Genomic DNA, 14,127 nt, shown 5'->3' with positions numbered 1-14,127 from the left:
GCCGCAGACAGGCAGAGACTCCTGGAGAAATGATCACACCCATTAAGGCACAGACATGCTCAGAGACGGGCTGGGGGCTGGGAGGTGCATGTGAGCCGGGCTGGGCATGGGGACACACTGGAGTTTGTTGGTTTGGGGTGTGAAGGATCTTTGTTCAGATTTGTGGAGGCAGTTTAGAGAGAGTGTGGCTCCATACCCAATGCCCCAACTCTGCTAACCCCAAATGTATCCAAGGGCTCACTTTCTGGGCAGCAAAGAGTTTGGGGCTGACTTGGTGTCCCAGGCCTGGAGCTACCCTCCTCCACGCTACGTGCTAAAGCTCTTTCTCCAGGGTGTGTGCTTGTGGATGACGGTGTGGGAGGCGTCTCCCGGACCAAGCGCGGAGGGGAACACAGCCCCAGTAGTTCTCTGCCCCATCACCACCATGGGCCTCAGGGACTGGAGTCACTCCCAGGCCTGCTCCAGTTCCTGCCTTTTGCCCTCCTCTCCCCAGTTTCCCTTTCTCAACACACACTAGTCCCGCCGTCTTAAAGACGGCTTTCCCCACTCAGCCCCTGCTCCCTCCGACTCCCCTCTCCATCTCTCACACCGGCCTCTCCCGGGGTCGGTTCTCTCTTCGGCCTTCCTCATTCCTTCTCTCCCTCTCCCTCCGCCTCTCCATCTCTCCTTCCTTCCCCTCCCTCTCCTTCCCCCTCTCCTCTCCCTCCCTCTCGGCTCCCCATTTCCCTTCCGCAGCCGGCCGGCAGCGCGGACACCATGCTCCGGCTCCTTCGGTTGCTGCTGCTACTGCTGCTGCTGCCTCCCCCGGGGTCCCCCGAGCCCCCCGGCCTGGCCCCGGTGTCCCCGGGGGCGCGCCCGCAGGCCCCCGACTTGCTCTACGCCGACGGGCTGCGCGCCTACGCGGCCGGGGCTTGGGCGCCCGCCGTGGCGCTGCTGCGGGAGGCGCTGCGGAGCCGGGCGGCGCTGGGCCTCGCGCGGCGGGACTGCGGGGCGAGCTGTGCGGCCGAGCCCGGCGCCGCGCTCCCCGCCGTGCTGCCTGGCGCCCCGCGGCCCGACCCCGGGCCCGGACCCGGACCCGGACCCGCGCAGGGCTCCTGGGAGCCGCTGCTCCTCCGCGCCGCGCTCCGCCGCGCCGAGTGCCTGACCCAGTGCGCCGCGCGGAGGCTGGGCCCGGGGGGCGCGGCGCGGCTGCGCGTGGGCAGCGCGCTCCGGGACGCCTTCCGCCGTCGGGAGCCCTACAACTACCTGCAGAGGGCCTACTACCAGGTGGGGAGCGGCCCACCCCGCCCGCGTGCTGCTGTCCGCCTCGGAGCTGGCCCGGAGGGGCGGAATGCCAGCGCCCGGGACCGGGCGGGGCCGTGGGGCGGACCGCGAGCCTGTGCATTGGAGCGGGTCCTGCCATCACGACCTCAAGGACCTGCTGAGCTCGCAGAGGGACGGCCGAGGGAGGGTGGGAGCGAAGTTGCAATGGGCGGGGCGGGAGTAGACCGAAGATGGAGGGAAGGGATTTTACTGAGACCTACGTGGTCGTGAGCACTCCTCTTCCTGGGAAAGAAGTGGATGGTGGGGACGGGGAGCGCGTCCTTCGCATGGGGCAGGAGGGAGCTTCAGAAAGGAAAGAGCAGACGGAGGCAAGGCTGAGGGCCCCCAGGCGCCAGTGGACAGCAGCTGCTACTGCCACCCTGGCAATTGCCAACGTAGCTGGGGGCGGGGGTTTCAGATACACACACCTCAGCTCAGGGTCCTAGAGACCTGCGGGTTTCGCTGGTCGCTCAGGTCTCCCCCTCTTCCCCTCCTCACTTAGCCATCACTTCCACCTGGTCTCCCAAACTGAGGCCGTGAGGCCCATGTCCCAACCCCTCGGAAGTCTTCAGACCCCTTTCCCTTCGTGCCAGACTCCTGAGAAACCCATCGTCCGGTTTCTGCAGGTTGGGAGGTGGGCAGTTCTGATTAACCAGTCTTCCAGAAGGCTCTTGTGCCCTCCCAGAGTGTGTCTGGAGTGGAGAGGCCGGTGAGGTGGCAGAAGTCTGACACCCCCACCTCAGGGCTGTGGTCACCCCTTTGTCTCGTCAGCTGAAGAAGCTGGACCTGGCAGCAGCCGCAGCGCACACCTTCTTTGTAGCAAACCCAACACACCTGCAGATGTGGGAGGACATGGCAAAGTACAGACGCATGTCTCGGGTTCGGCCCCAGAGTTTCCGGGACCTGGAGACACCCCCACACTGGGTGAGACCCTCAGCACCACCCCTGTCTTGGCCCCAGTCTTTGGCCGGCTGAATAGATACACAGCCCTCCCTGGACTGTGGCCCTGTATGTCTAGGGCATCTGAAGATCTGGGTATACTGATCCCCAGTGACCCTGGGTGGAGAGTCCATCTCTGGGACTTAGTTTCCTTCCTAGAAGATCACTAATGTCTGATGTTCCAACGTTCGGATCCTGAGGCCCACCCCTGTTCTTCCCCAAGCTGAAGTGGGTTCTATGCCCCAAATGAGAACAACACTCCTTCATCCTACCTCCCAATCTTATTTGGCAACCCCCACCCCAGATCTCAGGTAATTGACTGCTCCTCTCCCTAACAGGTAGCCTATGACACTGGCCTAGAGCTACTGGGCCACCAGGAAGCAGGACTGGCACTGCCTAGGCTAGAGGAGGCCCTGCAGGAGAGCCTGGCGCAGATGGAGAGCTGCCGGGCAGCCTGTGAGGGGCCTGAGGAGCAGCAGGGGCGGGAAGAGGAGGAAGAGGAAGGGGCCGGCAGCCAGGGGGGCCTCTATGAGGCCATTGCAGGTAAGGGGCTGGGAGTGGGGGGGAACTGGCGTGGAGGTGGGGGTTAGGGAACCATGCGCAAGCTGAACGGCTGTGTGTGTCCTCCATAGGACACTGGATTCGGGTTCTGCAGTGCCGGCAGCGCTGCGTGGGGGAAACAGCCACACGTCCTGGTCGCAGCTTCCCCGTCCCCGATTTCCTTCCCGGCCAGCTGAGGCGGCTGCACGAGGCCCATGCTCAGGGTCAGTTGGGGCAGGTGGGCCCTGAGAGTGCTTGGGGTTGGAAACAGGGAGACTTGTCTCTGATGGCATCCTGAGCCCCATCTCTCTGTCCTTCTCATCTGTCTCTGGATCTGTAGTGTCACTGTCAGGGTTCCATGGGGACCATCACTTCAGGAGGACTCTAGTTGGCTCTGTTTGGCACCTGTGAAAGCTCAGGAGCTGGGTCCCAGGGTTGCTCTGCCTCGCTGTTTCTCACCTTCCTGTATTTTCTCCCCTCCTCCTCTTCTTCCAACTCTTCAGCTAAGGTATGTTTGCCTCAGCTTTTGAAAGCAGCGACAGCTGAGCGTGTCTGCCAGTGGGATGGGGCTCCTGGAGTTGGCTGGCCGGCCCGGGAGACCACTTCTCCAGCACTGCCTCTGCCCAAACAAAGGCTGTTGTGCTTTCAGTCTCTGCCCCCCACCCCACTCTCCCACTCTGTTACTCCCTGTCCAGTGGGCAACCTATCCCAGGCTGTGGAAAATGTCCTGAGTGTCCTGCTCTTCTATCCGGAAGATGAGGCCGCCAAGAGCGCCCTGAACCAGTACCAGGCCCAGCTGGGAGAGCCGAGACCCGGCCTCGCGCCCAGAGAGGTGACTCCCCTCCCCACCCTTTCCCCGCAAGGTAGCCACAAATCAAACACACATACCTGAGAAACAATCAGTACCCTGTCCGTCCTCCCATTCCCGCCTCTTACCCAAGCACCCCAGTCACCAAAGGGAATCCCAAGTCCAGCCTCTGACTTCTGCCTCAATCTCTGGTCCCCACATCAAACTGTACGTGTGAGTCCAGCCCCAGCCCCATCTCTGCCCTTTACCTCACTCCTGCCTGCCCCCGCCTTACGCTTGTGTGCTGACACCCCCCACATACACACGCGCGCACGTGCACACGCGCTCACACACACGTGCACACAGTCTTTCTCACGCCCTCACTCCCCTGCTGTGAGTCCACATGCTCTGAAGCTGCTAAGAGAGGAAATTTGAACCAGCGACCAGGAGGCGCAGCTCGGGTTTAAGGAGCACACAGGCAGTGCCCGGAGCCCGGCCGCCAGCCTCAGCTCTCTGCACCTTGTCTCGCCCCCAGGACATCCAGCGCTTCATCCTCCGGTCCCTGGGGGAGAAGAGACAGCTCTACTATGCCATGGAGTACCTGGGGACCAGTTTCACGGATCCAGTGAGTCCCTCCGCTCTTCCCCCATTCCACCCTCAGCACTCCCAGGAGGGAGGTGACAGCAATGTCCCACATTTATATGTCACTTCGGTTCGTAACAGTTTCCCATTTTTCTACAACCTGTGATTCTTGAGTCTTGCCCCCAGGTTTACAGGGACGGAGGCAGTGTGCCTGTCGCTGAGGGCAGCTTTGGGATCATGCAGGCCTGAGTGTCAGCCCCTCCTCTGCCCCAAACAAGTACTGGATCTCAACTTGCCTCAGCCTCAGTTTCCTTGCCTGTGAATTGGAATAATCACACCTAGTTCACAGGGCTGTTGAAAGCATATCATTTGGTATAAAGTACAGAAAGCTCTGTGACTACTGCTTCTATTACTCTTCTTCTTGTAGTCAAGAGAGGAAGCTGAAGGGCAGAGGTCACCCATAGCCACCACAATAGCATAAGGAAGGGTTTCTCCGCCTTCTTGGCACTAGTGATGTTTTGGACCCGATAATTCCTTATTATGGGGAAGGAGAGGGGCTGTCCTATGCATTGTAGGATGTTCCAAAGCTTCCCTGGTCTCTGCCCAGTAGAAGTCAATGGCACACTGACACTCTCAGTCATGACGATCAATGATGTTTCCAGACATTGCCTAATGTCCCCTGGGGGGCCAAATCACCCTGGTTGAGAACCACTGGTTAAAAGCAAGAACTGTGAAGTTATTCATTTATTTATTTATTTGGAGACAGACTCTCACTCTGTTGGCCAGGCTAGAGTGCCATGGCGTCAGCCTAGCTCACAGCAACCTCAAACTCCTGGGCTCAAGCAATCCTCCTGCCTCAGCCTCCCGAGTACCTGGGACTACAGACATGCGCCACCATGCCCAGCTAATTTTTTCTGTATATTTTTAGTTGTACAGCTAATTTCTTTCTATTTTTAGTAGAGACGGGGTCTCACTCTTGCTCAGGCTGATCTCGAGCTCCTGAGCTCAATCCTCCCACCTCAGCCTCCCAGAGTGCTAGGATTACAGGCGTGAGCCAGGGCGCCTGGCCATGAAGTTATTAAAAGATTAAAACTCGGCTGGGCATGGTGGCTCACGCCTGTAATCCTAGCACTCTGGGAGGCTGAAGCGGGAAGATCGTTTGAGCTTAGGAGTTCAAGACCAGCCTGAGCAAGAGTGAGATCCCATCTCTACTAAAAATAGAAAGAAATTACTTGGCCAACTAAAAGTATATAGAAAAAATTAGCTGGGCATGGTGGTATTGTAGTCCCAGCTACTAGGGAGGCTGAGGCAGTAGGATTGTTTGAGCTCAGGAGTTTGAGGTTGCTGTGAGCTAGGCTGATGCCATGGCACTCTAGCCTGGGCAACAGAGAGAGACTGTGTCTCAAAAAAAAAAAAAAAAAAATTAAAACTCAGCTCTGTCACTTATTGGCCATGTGCTTTTGAGCTTGTCACCTTACCTGTCTGCATCTCCAGGCTTTCAATTACAAAGTGAACACAATGTTATCAGTTTCATAAGACTATTGTGAACTTCAAATGAGAAATGCCACTTCCATGTATAAAGAAAGCTCTCAGAGTAGCACTTGGCAAATAGGAAGTCTGTGTAAGTTGTCGTTGTCATTGTTGTTGCTGTTACAGACTTTGGCCCCGTGCCCAGGACTCCTGACACTGAGTCCAGGGCTTGTCCTACCTCCACCCTCCCCTCTGGAAACGGGAGGACCTTAACGTGGTAGTTCAATGTCAGGGATTCTAGGGACTGGACTTGGTGGGTGATGGCGCTTTTCTTGACTGTCACAGGATCCCTGGACCCCTGCAGCTCTCATCCCGGAGGCACTAAGAGAAAAGCTCAGGTAGGAGAGGCCCTGTGGTGGGAGGGGCGTGGCCTGGGCTGGGAGGCTGGGTCTGCACTGTCCTGTGCATCCACTGAGCATATCTCCCACCCCTGAGGGAGGATCAGGAGAAGAGGCCTTGGGACCGGGAGCCTCCGCAGCCGAGGGCTGTGACCTACTGGAAAGGCAAGTTCCTGGGAAGGAGGAGGCTGGTGCCTGGAGGGTCTGGGGGCTGCCAGTGATTGCTGGGCCTGCCTTCAGGGAGCCTCAGCCACCTCTGCCCTGTCCCTTCCCCGACAGATGTCCTCCTCCTGGAGGGAGTGACCCTGACCCAGGATGCCAGGCAGCTGAATGGGTCGGAGCGGGCCGTGTTGGACGGGCTGCTCACCCCAGCCGAGTGTGGGGTGCTGCTGCAGCTGGCCAAGGTGGGAAGACCTTCGAGTACAGCAGCTAGTTCGGGACCTTCAGGCCCAGCTGCCTGTTCCTTGTTCTTGGCCTCCCACTCCGCTGTTCTGCCTGTCCTGATTCTCCAGTGGGGACTGTGCTTACCACTGCCTCTCAGCGGTTGACAAGTCTCTTTCCTCTTAATTTAGCTGACACGAAGCCGATGTTCTTTACAAAGGAATTTTGCTAGAAATAGATAGGAAGAACAAAAAAAAGAAACACGCAGGCATGAAAGTGGATGTGTGTGCAGGTAAGGACTGCTTGGTTAGCTGAGAGTTTAGGTACCGGCCCGGCCAGCGGCTCAGCAGACACACAGGCTTCCTTTGCTGTCCATTGCATGCCTTCCCCTTCCCCGGGCGGAGTCTGCCATTTTATCCAGCGCAATCCTCGTTCCAGGCTAGTGCTCGTTCAACACACACTCACTGAGTAGCCGTCACGGACTAGAAGCTGCTAGGTTCCAGGGAGAGGGAGATGAACACAGACTCTGCCCTTTGGGAGCTCATGTAAAGAGAAGGAAACAGACATGGAGACACATAATGTGAGCAGGTGGTAAGTTTGATGAAAGTAGTATGACTCATCCAAACAGAAGCACCGACATGCAGAGTTACAGAAGGCTTACCAGAGGGGGTGGCATTTGAGCTGAGTCTTAAGGATGAGTTAAGCAGACAGAGAAGGTGGGATGTCAGTCTAAGAGGGAGACGAGTACTGTGGGGACTGCAGTAGAGCACAGAGGTAAGAGTAGGGGACAGCTCCAACAAGCATCACCTGCGTGGCCCTGGGTACTTTATTCTTTTTTTTTCTTTCTTTCTTTTTTTTTTTGCAACTAGATGTGGCTATGGGCACTTTATTCTAACATCTCTGAACCTAGTTTCCTCATCTACACAGCGGGCTAATAATAGTGTTTTGTGGTAGGGCTGTTGTGAGGATTAAATGAGTTAGTGCATGGTAAGGCTCTTAGGAGAACACAGAAGGTGCCACGTTGGCTGTCACTGTTATCAGCTGGTGGTATGTTATCAAGAGGTCAGAAGTTAGAGACCAGCCTGAGCCAGAGTGAGACCTCCTCTCTACTAACAAGAGGAAAATTAGCCTGGTGTGGTGGCACGCACCGGTAGTCCCAGGAGGGTCACTTGAGCCCAGGAGTTTGAGGTTGCAGTGAGCTAAGCTGACAGTTCTCTAGCCCTGCCACAGAGTGGATGGAGCAAGACTCTGTCTCAAAAAAAAAAGGAGGTGTGGAGAAGAGGGAGGGAGTCCAGAGGTGAAGGCCCAGTGACAGTGAGGGCCTCTGTACCCTCCCAAGGGGTCTGGACTTTATTTGTAAGTGGTAGACAGCTACTGAAGGATTTAGGAGGCGTGTGCATACATTCTCCTTGCTGCAGAACCTCTAGCTCAGGATCTAGAGTCGCCATCCTGTAGAACCGCTAGGTCCCTCTAGTGGCAGTGTGTAGAATGCAGTGGGAAAGAAAACGGGTGAACTTCTGAAATGATTACAAAGTGTCACTGCCTTAGGTTAGGTCCTCACTTCAAGGGAATGAAGAGAAGGGAACAGATAAGAAACACTTAGAAAACCAAAAATAGAGAAGTTAATAATTAAATCTTTGGGTCGGGCGGTGGCTCACGCCTGTAATCCTAGCACTCTGGGAGGCTGAGGCAGGCGGATTGCTCGAGGTCAGGAGTTCAAAACCAGCCTGAACAAGAGCAAGACCCCGTCTCTACTATAAATAGAAAGAAATTAATTGGCCAACTAATATATATAGAAAAAATCAGCCGGGCATGGTGGCACATGCCTGTAGTCCCAGCTACTCGGGAGGCTGAAGCAGGAGGATCGCTTGAGCCCAGGAGTTTGAGGTTGCTGTGAGTTAGGCTGACGCCACGGCACTCACTCTAGCCTGGGCAACAAAGGAGACTCTGTCTCAAAAAAAAAAAAGAATTAAATCTTTGTGAGAGACGATGAGAAGACGGATTCAAGGATAACTCCTAAGTATCGGGCCTTGTTTCTCTTTCTTGATCACTAAGCTTGTTCTGGCCTCAGGACCTTTGCACTTGCTGTTTCCTCTGCCTGGAACATTTCCCTCTCAGATATTCAAGTGGCTTCTTTGCATCAATTTAGATGTCACCTCTTCAGTTAACTGTCCCTGACCCCTGCCTGGGCACTCTCAAGGTTGTAACCCTGTTTTAATTTTCTTCATAGTTCTTATCTTCACAGCTCTTATCATTTTCTGTATTGATCTGGTTTATCTATTTATTTATTTGTTATGTCAAAATGTATATCCTATGAGAGACCCACGTAGTAGCTCACACCCGTAATCTCAGTACTTTGGGAGGCTAAAGCAGGAGGACCACTTGAGGCCAGGAGTTTAGGACCAGCTTGGACAACATAGGGAGACACTGTCTCTACAGAAAAATTTTTAAAAAATTAGCCAGGCGGGCCGGGCGCTGTGGCTCACGCCTGTAATCCTAGCTCTTGGGAGGCCGAGGCGGGCGGATTGCTCAAGGTCAGGAGTTCAAAACCAGCCTGAGCAAGAGCGAGACCCCGTCTCTACTATAAATAGAAAGAAATTAATTGGCCAACTGATATATATATAAAAAAAAAAAAAAAAAATTAGCCGGGCATGGTGGCGCATGCCTGTAGTCCCAGCTACTCGGGAGGCTGAGGCAGAAGGATCACTCAAGCCCAGGAGTTTGAGGTTGCTGTGAGCTAGGCTGACGCCACGGCACTCACTCTAGCCTGGACAACAAAGTGAGACTCTGTCTCAAAAAAAAAAAAAAAAAAAAAATTAGCCAGGCGTGGTGGCACGCTTCTGTAGTCCCAGATACTCAGGAGGCTGAGGCAGGAGGATCGCTTGAGCCCAGGAGTTCGAGGCTGCGGGGAGCTACGATCATACCACTGCATTCCAACCTGTGTGACAGAGCAAGACCCTGTCTCTAAATTAATTAACCAATCAATTAAAAGAAGAGACAAAGAAAAGATTAATCCCATGAGCCTGAGAGCAGAGATTTTTTTTTTTTTAATGCATAAACCATGGGCAGACAATGGGACATTTTCTTGTTCACAGTTGTGTCCCCAATGCCTAGAACAGTGCCTGGCAGGTAGTAGGTACTCATTACAAATTTCTCGAATGAATGAATATAAGAATAAAAGGTTAGATGGCTTGGGTGACTAGATGGTCCCACAGAGGTGAGGTTTGTATTCAGGGGTAACTAGATAGTGGTACTTAAACTGAGATTTAAAAAGTAGAAAAATGCGGCCGGGCGCTGTGGCTCACGCCTGTAATCCTAGCTCTTGGGAGGCCGAGGCGGGCGGATTGCTCAAGGTCAGGAGTTCAAAACCAGCCTGAGCAAGAGCGAGACCCCGTCTCTACTATAAATAGAAAGAAATCAATTGGCCAACTGATATATATAGAAAAAATTAGCCGGGCATGGTGGCGCATGCCTGTAGTCCCAGCTACTCGGGAGGCTGAGGCAGAAGGATCACTTGAGCCCAGGAGTCTGAGGTTGCTGTGAGCTAGGCTGACGCCACGGCACTCACTCTAGCCTGGACAACAAAGCGAGACTCTGTCTCAAAAAAAAAAAAAAAAGTAGAAAAATGGGTGTCAGACAAGGAATGATCCCAGTGTAGACATCCAGATATCGGGAGACCCCAGGTGATAGGAGTCATGGGATAAAGGAGTAACTGGGACTCAGCCTCCAGGGGCAGTGTAGCCATGCAATCCGTAGGTTCTCCGAGAGAATGTCAGATGGGAAGAGGTCAGAGAGGGTACCCCAGCCGATGCTGCCTGTCCCCTGGACTCAGCTCCCTGCCAGGACCTGGCCTGACTGTTGCACTTCCTGTTAGGGTCTTGCTTCCAGAGGGCTACCTCTGTTCTTGGCTCATCAGGGGTTAATGATCAAACCTTTCCTGCCTAGTCCCCAGCTCTGCCCCACTTCCCCAGAGGTTCTGACCCTCAGAGCCCCTCCCTGCTGTAGGAAGCTCTCTGCAGGGCCGCCCACAGCCCCCTTGCTCAGGGGATCCCAGACAGCCGAGGGAGAGTCCTCTGGGAAAGGGCCCAGCTCAGGGAAAGGAGGCACAAGAGCACGTGAGAGCTCCCAGCCTCTTCCAGGGAGTTGGAGGGTGGAGGAGGGTCCAGTAGCCCTGTGGGCAGTGAGGTGGCTGGGGAGAGTGACTCCACAAATGCCCTCCCTGTGCAGGACGCAGCTGGGGCTGGAGCCAGGTCTGGCTATCGTGGTCGCCGCTCCCCTCACACTCCCCATGAACGCTTCGAGGGGCTCACGGTGCTCAAGGCCGCGCAGGTGAGCGCAGGCACCGGGGCCCAGAACTGGAGAAGGGGCCGTGTCCGGGGAGGGGCTCTCCTGGGCCCGAGACTGCCTAGGCCTGGGCCCAGGGTTGAGAAAGGGTGTTCCGAGACCGGGCCTGGATCGGTTCCATGGAGCCACGGCAGGAGCAGCTGGGCAGATGGACAGAACTGGTGGCAGAGAGACTCCAAACCCACGGGTGGAGAGCGGCAGAGGGGCAGGGTTAGGGCTGGGGCCACCCTGCACTGCCTTCCTCCTTTCCTGCCCTTCCTTCCGCTGCCGTAGCTGGCCCGGGCTGGGACGGTGGGCAGCCAGGGCGCTAAGCTGCTGCTGGAGGTGAGTGAGCGTGTGCGGACCCTGACACAGGCCTACTTCTCCCCGGAGCGGCCCCTGCATCTTTCCTTCACCCACCTGGTGTGCCGTAGTGCCATAGAAGGTAAAGGCCAGGGCCCCCGCTGCCCCTCCCACCCTCGGGCCCCTGCCGGGCACTGCGCACCCTCAGCACCCCCAGACCGTGTGGGCTTCAGTCTTAACTCCTCAAAGACCCCATTCCCCTGCCCAGTCGGGGCCTGCTTCTCTGCCCGGCTGTGACCCCAGGAGCTGCTGGGTGGATGTGGCAGGTGTGAGCCCACACGGTGGCAGACGGGCACGGGGACACAGAGGCATTCACCGGACCCTTTTGTGTCCTAGGGGAGCAAGAGCAGCGCATGGACCTGAGTCACCCGGTGCACGCAGACAACTGTGTCCTGGACCCTGACACTGGAGAATGCTGGCGGGAGCCCCCCGCCTACACCTATCGAGACTACAGGTGGGTGGCCCTCCAGGGGTCAGGCAGGTGGGCAGACAGTCGTCCTACAGCATGGCTGGGCTGAGGTTGGGGTCTCACTGCCTCCTCTCTTCCTCCCTCCTCAGTGGACTCCTCTACCTCAATGATGACTTCCAGGGCGGGGACCTGTTCTTCACAGAGCCCAATGCTCTCACTGTCACGGTACGTGGGGTGCGGGTTGTGGGGGTGTAACACAGGGCCCAGCTGTGGGGTCAGGATTCAAAACAGAAGGTTCCCAGAGGCAAATGCAGGGAAATGGCTGGGGCCACCTTAACCCTTTCCCTGCCCTGCCTCCCCTGCCCTCCTGGCCACTTATGCCACTTATTCGTGGCCCCAGGACATGAAAGTCCTGATAGCAGAGACCGATTTAGCCTCCCCAGCAGGTAGATCTCTCAGCGGCCCTTCCAGACCTGCCTTCACTGCAGGCCTCCCCTCCTCATGGAGGGGGGCGGGGCCGCACAGCCTGAAGGACCCTCCAGGACCCCAGGCCCCTCTCCTAGGGCTTTGGGGAACTTGAAATAGTCCTTCCTCCACACAGCAAGATGAGCACAGTGGCTAGCAGCACAGATGCTGGGCCACCGGGACTTGAGTTTAGATCTGGGTTCTTAACCTTTCTGCAGTTCAGCTTCCTACATGAGGGTGATGATAACAGTACCTATTTTAGGGCATTACTATAAGAAGTAATTTAGATAGGATGGGCGTGGTGGCTCATGCCTATAATCCTAGCACTCTGGGAGGCCGAGGTGGGCGAACCATTTGAGCTCAGGAGTTTGAGACCACCCTGAGCAAGAGCAAGACCCCATCTCTGCTAAAAAAAGGAAAGAAAAAAATTGGAAATTAGCTGGACAACTAAAATATATATATACATATATATGTATATATGTGTGTGTATATATATATAGAAAAAATTAGCCAGACATGGTGGCACATGCCTACAGTCCTAGCTACTCGGGAGGCTGAGGCAGGAGGATTGCTTGAGTCCAGGAGTTTGAGCTGTGAGCTAGGCTGATGCGACAGCACTTTAGCCTGGGCAACAGAGTGAGATTCTGTCTCAAAAAAAAAAAGTAATTTAGATAGTGTGCCTAAAAGAATGAGGCAGTGCCTGGTAATAACAAACAATTAATCAATGTTAGGTGGTATTATCCCCCCATTCCTGGGTCATGGAAATTTCTAGGTAGCCACCAGGGGCAAGAGTTGAGTGGGAGGAGAACAGTGATTTTTCATTCTGACACAAGTCACCTTCTTCCCTACTTTCCACTGAGAATCCAGGCCTTCACTGGGATGGGAAAATGCCTACAAGATCCTTATTCCCCTCCCCCCAGAGTATGGCACTGCACTCATGCCCCTAGATTGCTTCACACCCTGGGTTCAAAGGCTGGGCAGGAAAACTCAGGGCACCACAGGGAGGGAACAGGCAGGAGACCCTGGGAGGAGGCCCCTTCTCGCTTTGGCTTCCGAGTCTTCTAACTTCTGTCTGGCATTTGTTTTCCAAGTTGAGCCCAATTTCCCATTTGCCCCAAGCTAGCCCCTGGATTAAGGAGCTGATCCTCTGTGAGGCCCCTGCCCCCATTCTGCCCTTAGGAGTGAGGGCCAAGTTCTCTGAGCAGCCCGGTCCCTACGGCTGAACCTGTCCTCACCCCCAGGCCCAGGTTCGTCCTCGCTGTGGGCGCCTCGTGGCCTTCAGCTCTGGTGGGGAGAATCCCCATGGCGTGTGGGCCGTGACGCGGGGACGGCGCTGCGCCCTGGCACTGTGGCACACGTGGGCACCTGAGCACAGGGAGCAGGTAAGGGGGAGCAGGAGAGGAAGGGATGTGCTCTCCTGGTGTGCGAAGGGTGGGCAGGCAGCCGTGGAGGACGCTCTCAGGGGTGAGGGACACCCTGAGAGGTGAGGGGTGAGGCTGAGATGGCCCAGAGAAGGTAGATGCAGGGGACGAGGCCAGACTCTGCCCTCCTCCCACCCCCAGGAGTGGATAGAAGCCAAAGAGCTGCTGCAGGAGTCAGAGCAGGAGGAGGAGTCAGAGGAGGAGGAAGATGAAGATGTGCCCAGCAGAGATCATTCCCCAGAACCCCCCAGCCACGGGCTTCATCGAGTCCCAGACAAGGCTGGAAAGCCAGCTCGGGTCCGGGAGGAGCTGTGAGTGGCTGAACCATCTCCTTGGGGATGTGGCCACTTGACTTGCGAAAGGGCCATCTCAAGGCCAGGACCCTCAAGAAGCGCCCACGAGACATCAGGAGCAGAACTGCAAGCTCTGTGTCCCTGTACCCCACCGTCTTGGGCATCCACAAGGGCTGTCCAGCCCTGGACTCAGAGGACACCGCATAGGTTAGCCTGGAGCTCCCCAGGCCTGGCTCCAGCTGACGGACCTGCATGCAGCCCTAGGACAGACAGAGGACGCTGGGCCTCCCTGAAAAGAAATGGTGGGGGTGGGGGCTAATGCTTTAAATGAGGAAGATAAGGGGAAAGGATAACCCTACTCCCCCCTATCCCCAGCCTGTGCAATAAAGATCATGGAGATCCTTCAGCCAGGGGCCAGGTGGGTGTATCAGAGTTTCTGCCAGCGGTGGCTGGA

At 56.0% G+C, this 14,127-nt stretch overlaps 1 protein-coding gene across 1 annotated transcript; it reads left to right on the top strand.

Annotated features, from left to right (window-relative positions):
• Positions 1–18: 18 nt before the first annotated feature.
• On the top strand, positions 19–14,086 carry P3H3 (prolyl 3-hydroxylase 3). The gene is made up of 15 exons (XM_012760424.3): positions 19–1,266; positions 2,074–2,226; positions 2,580–2,784; positions 2,874–3,005; positions 3,477–3,613; positions 4,104–4,193; positions 5,966–6,018; positions 6,116–6,183; positions 6,298–6,422; positions 10,627–10,728; positions 11,017–11,167; positions 11,422–11,539; positions 11,644–11,719; positions 13,201–13,341; positions 13,522–14,086. The coding sequence occupies exons 1-15, from the start codon at positions 757–759 to the stop codon at positions 13,693–13,695; spliced, it is 2,235 nt and encodes a 744-aa protein (XP_012615878.3). The 5' UTR covers positions 19–756; the 3' UTR covers positions 13,696–14,086.
• The last annotated feature ends 41 nt before the right edge of the window (positions 14,087–14,127 follow it).

This window comes from Microcebus murinus, chromosome 10 (assembly GCF_040939455.1).
Source record: "Microcebus murinus isolate Inina chromosome 10, M.murinus_Inina_mat1.0, whole genome shotgun sequence".
Taxonomy (NCBI): Eukaryota; Metazoa; Chordata; class Mammalia; order Primates; family Cheirogaleidae; genus Microcebus; species Microcebus murinus.
This window is presented reverse-complemented; position numbering and strand designations above follow the sequence as displayed.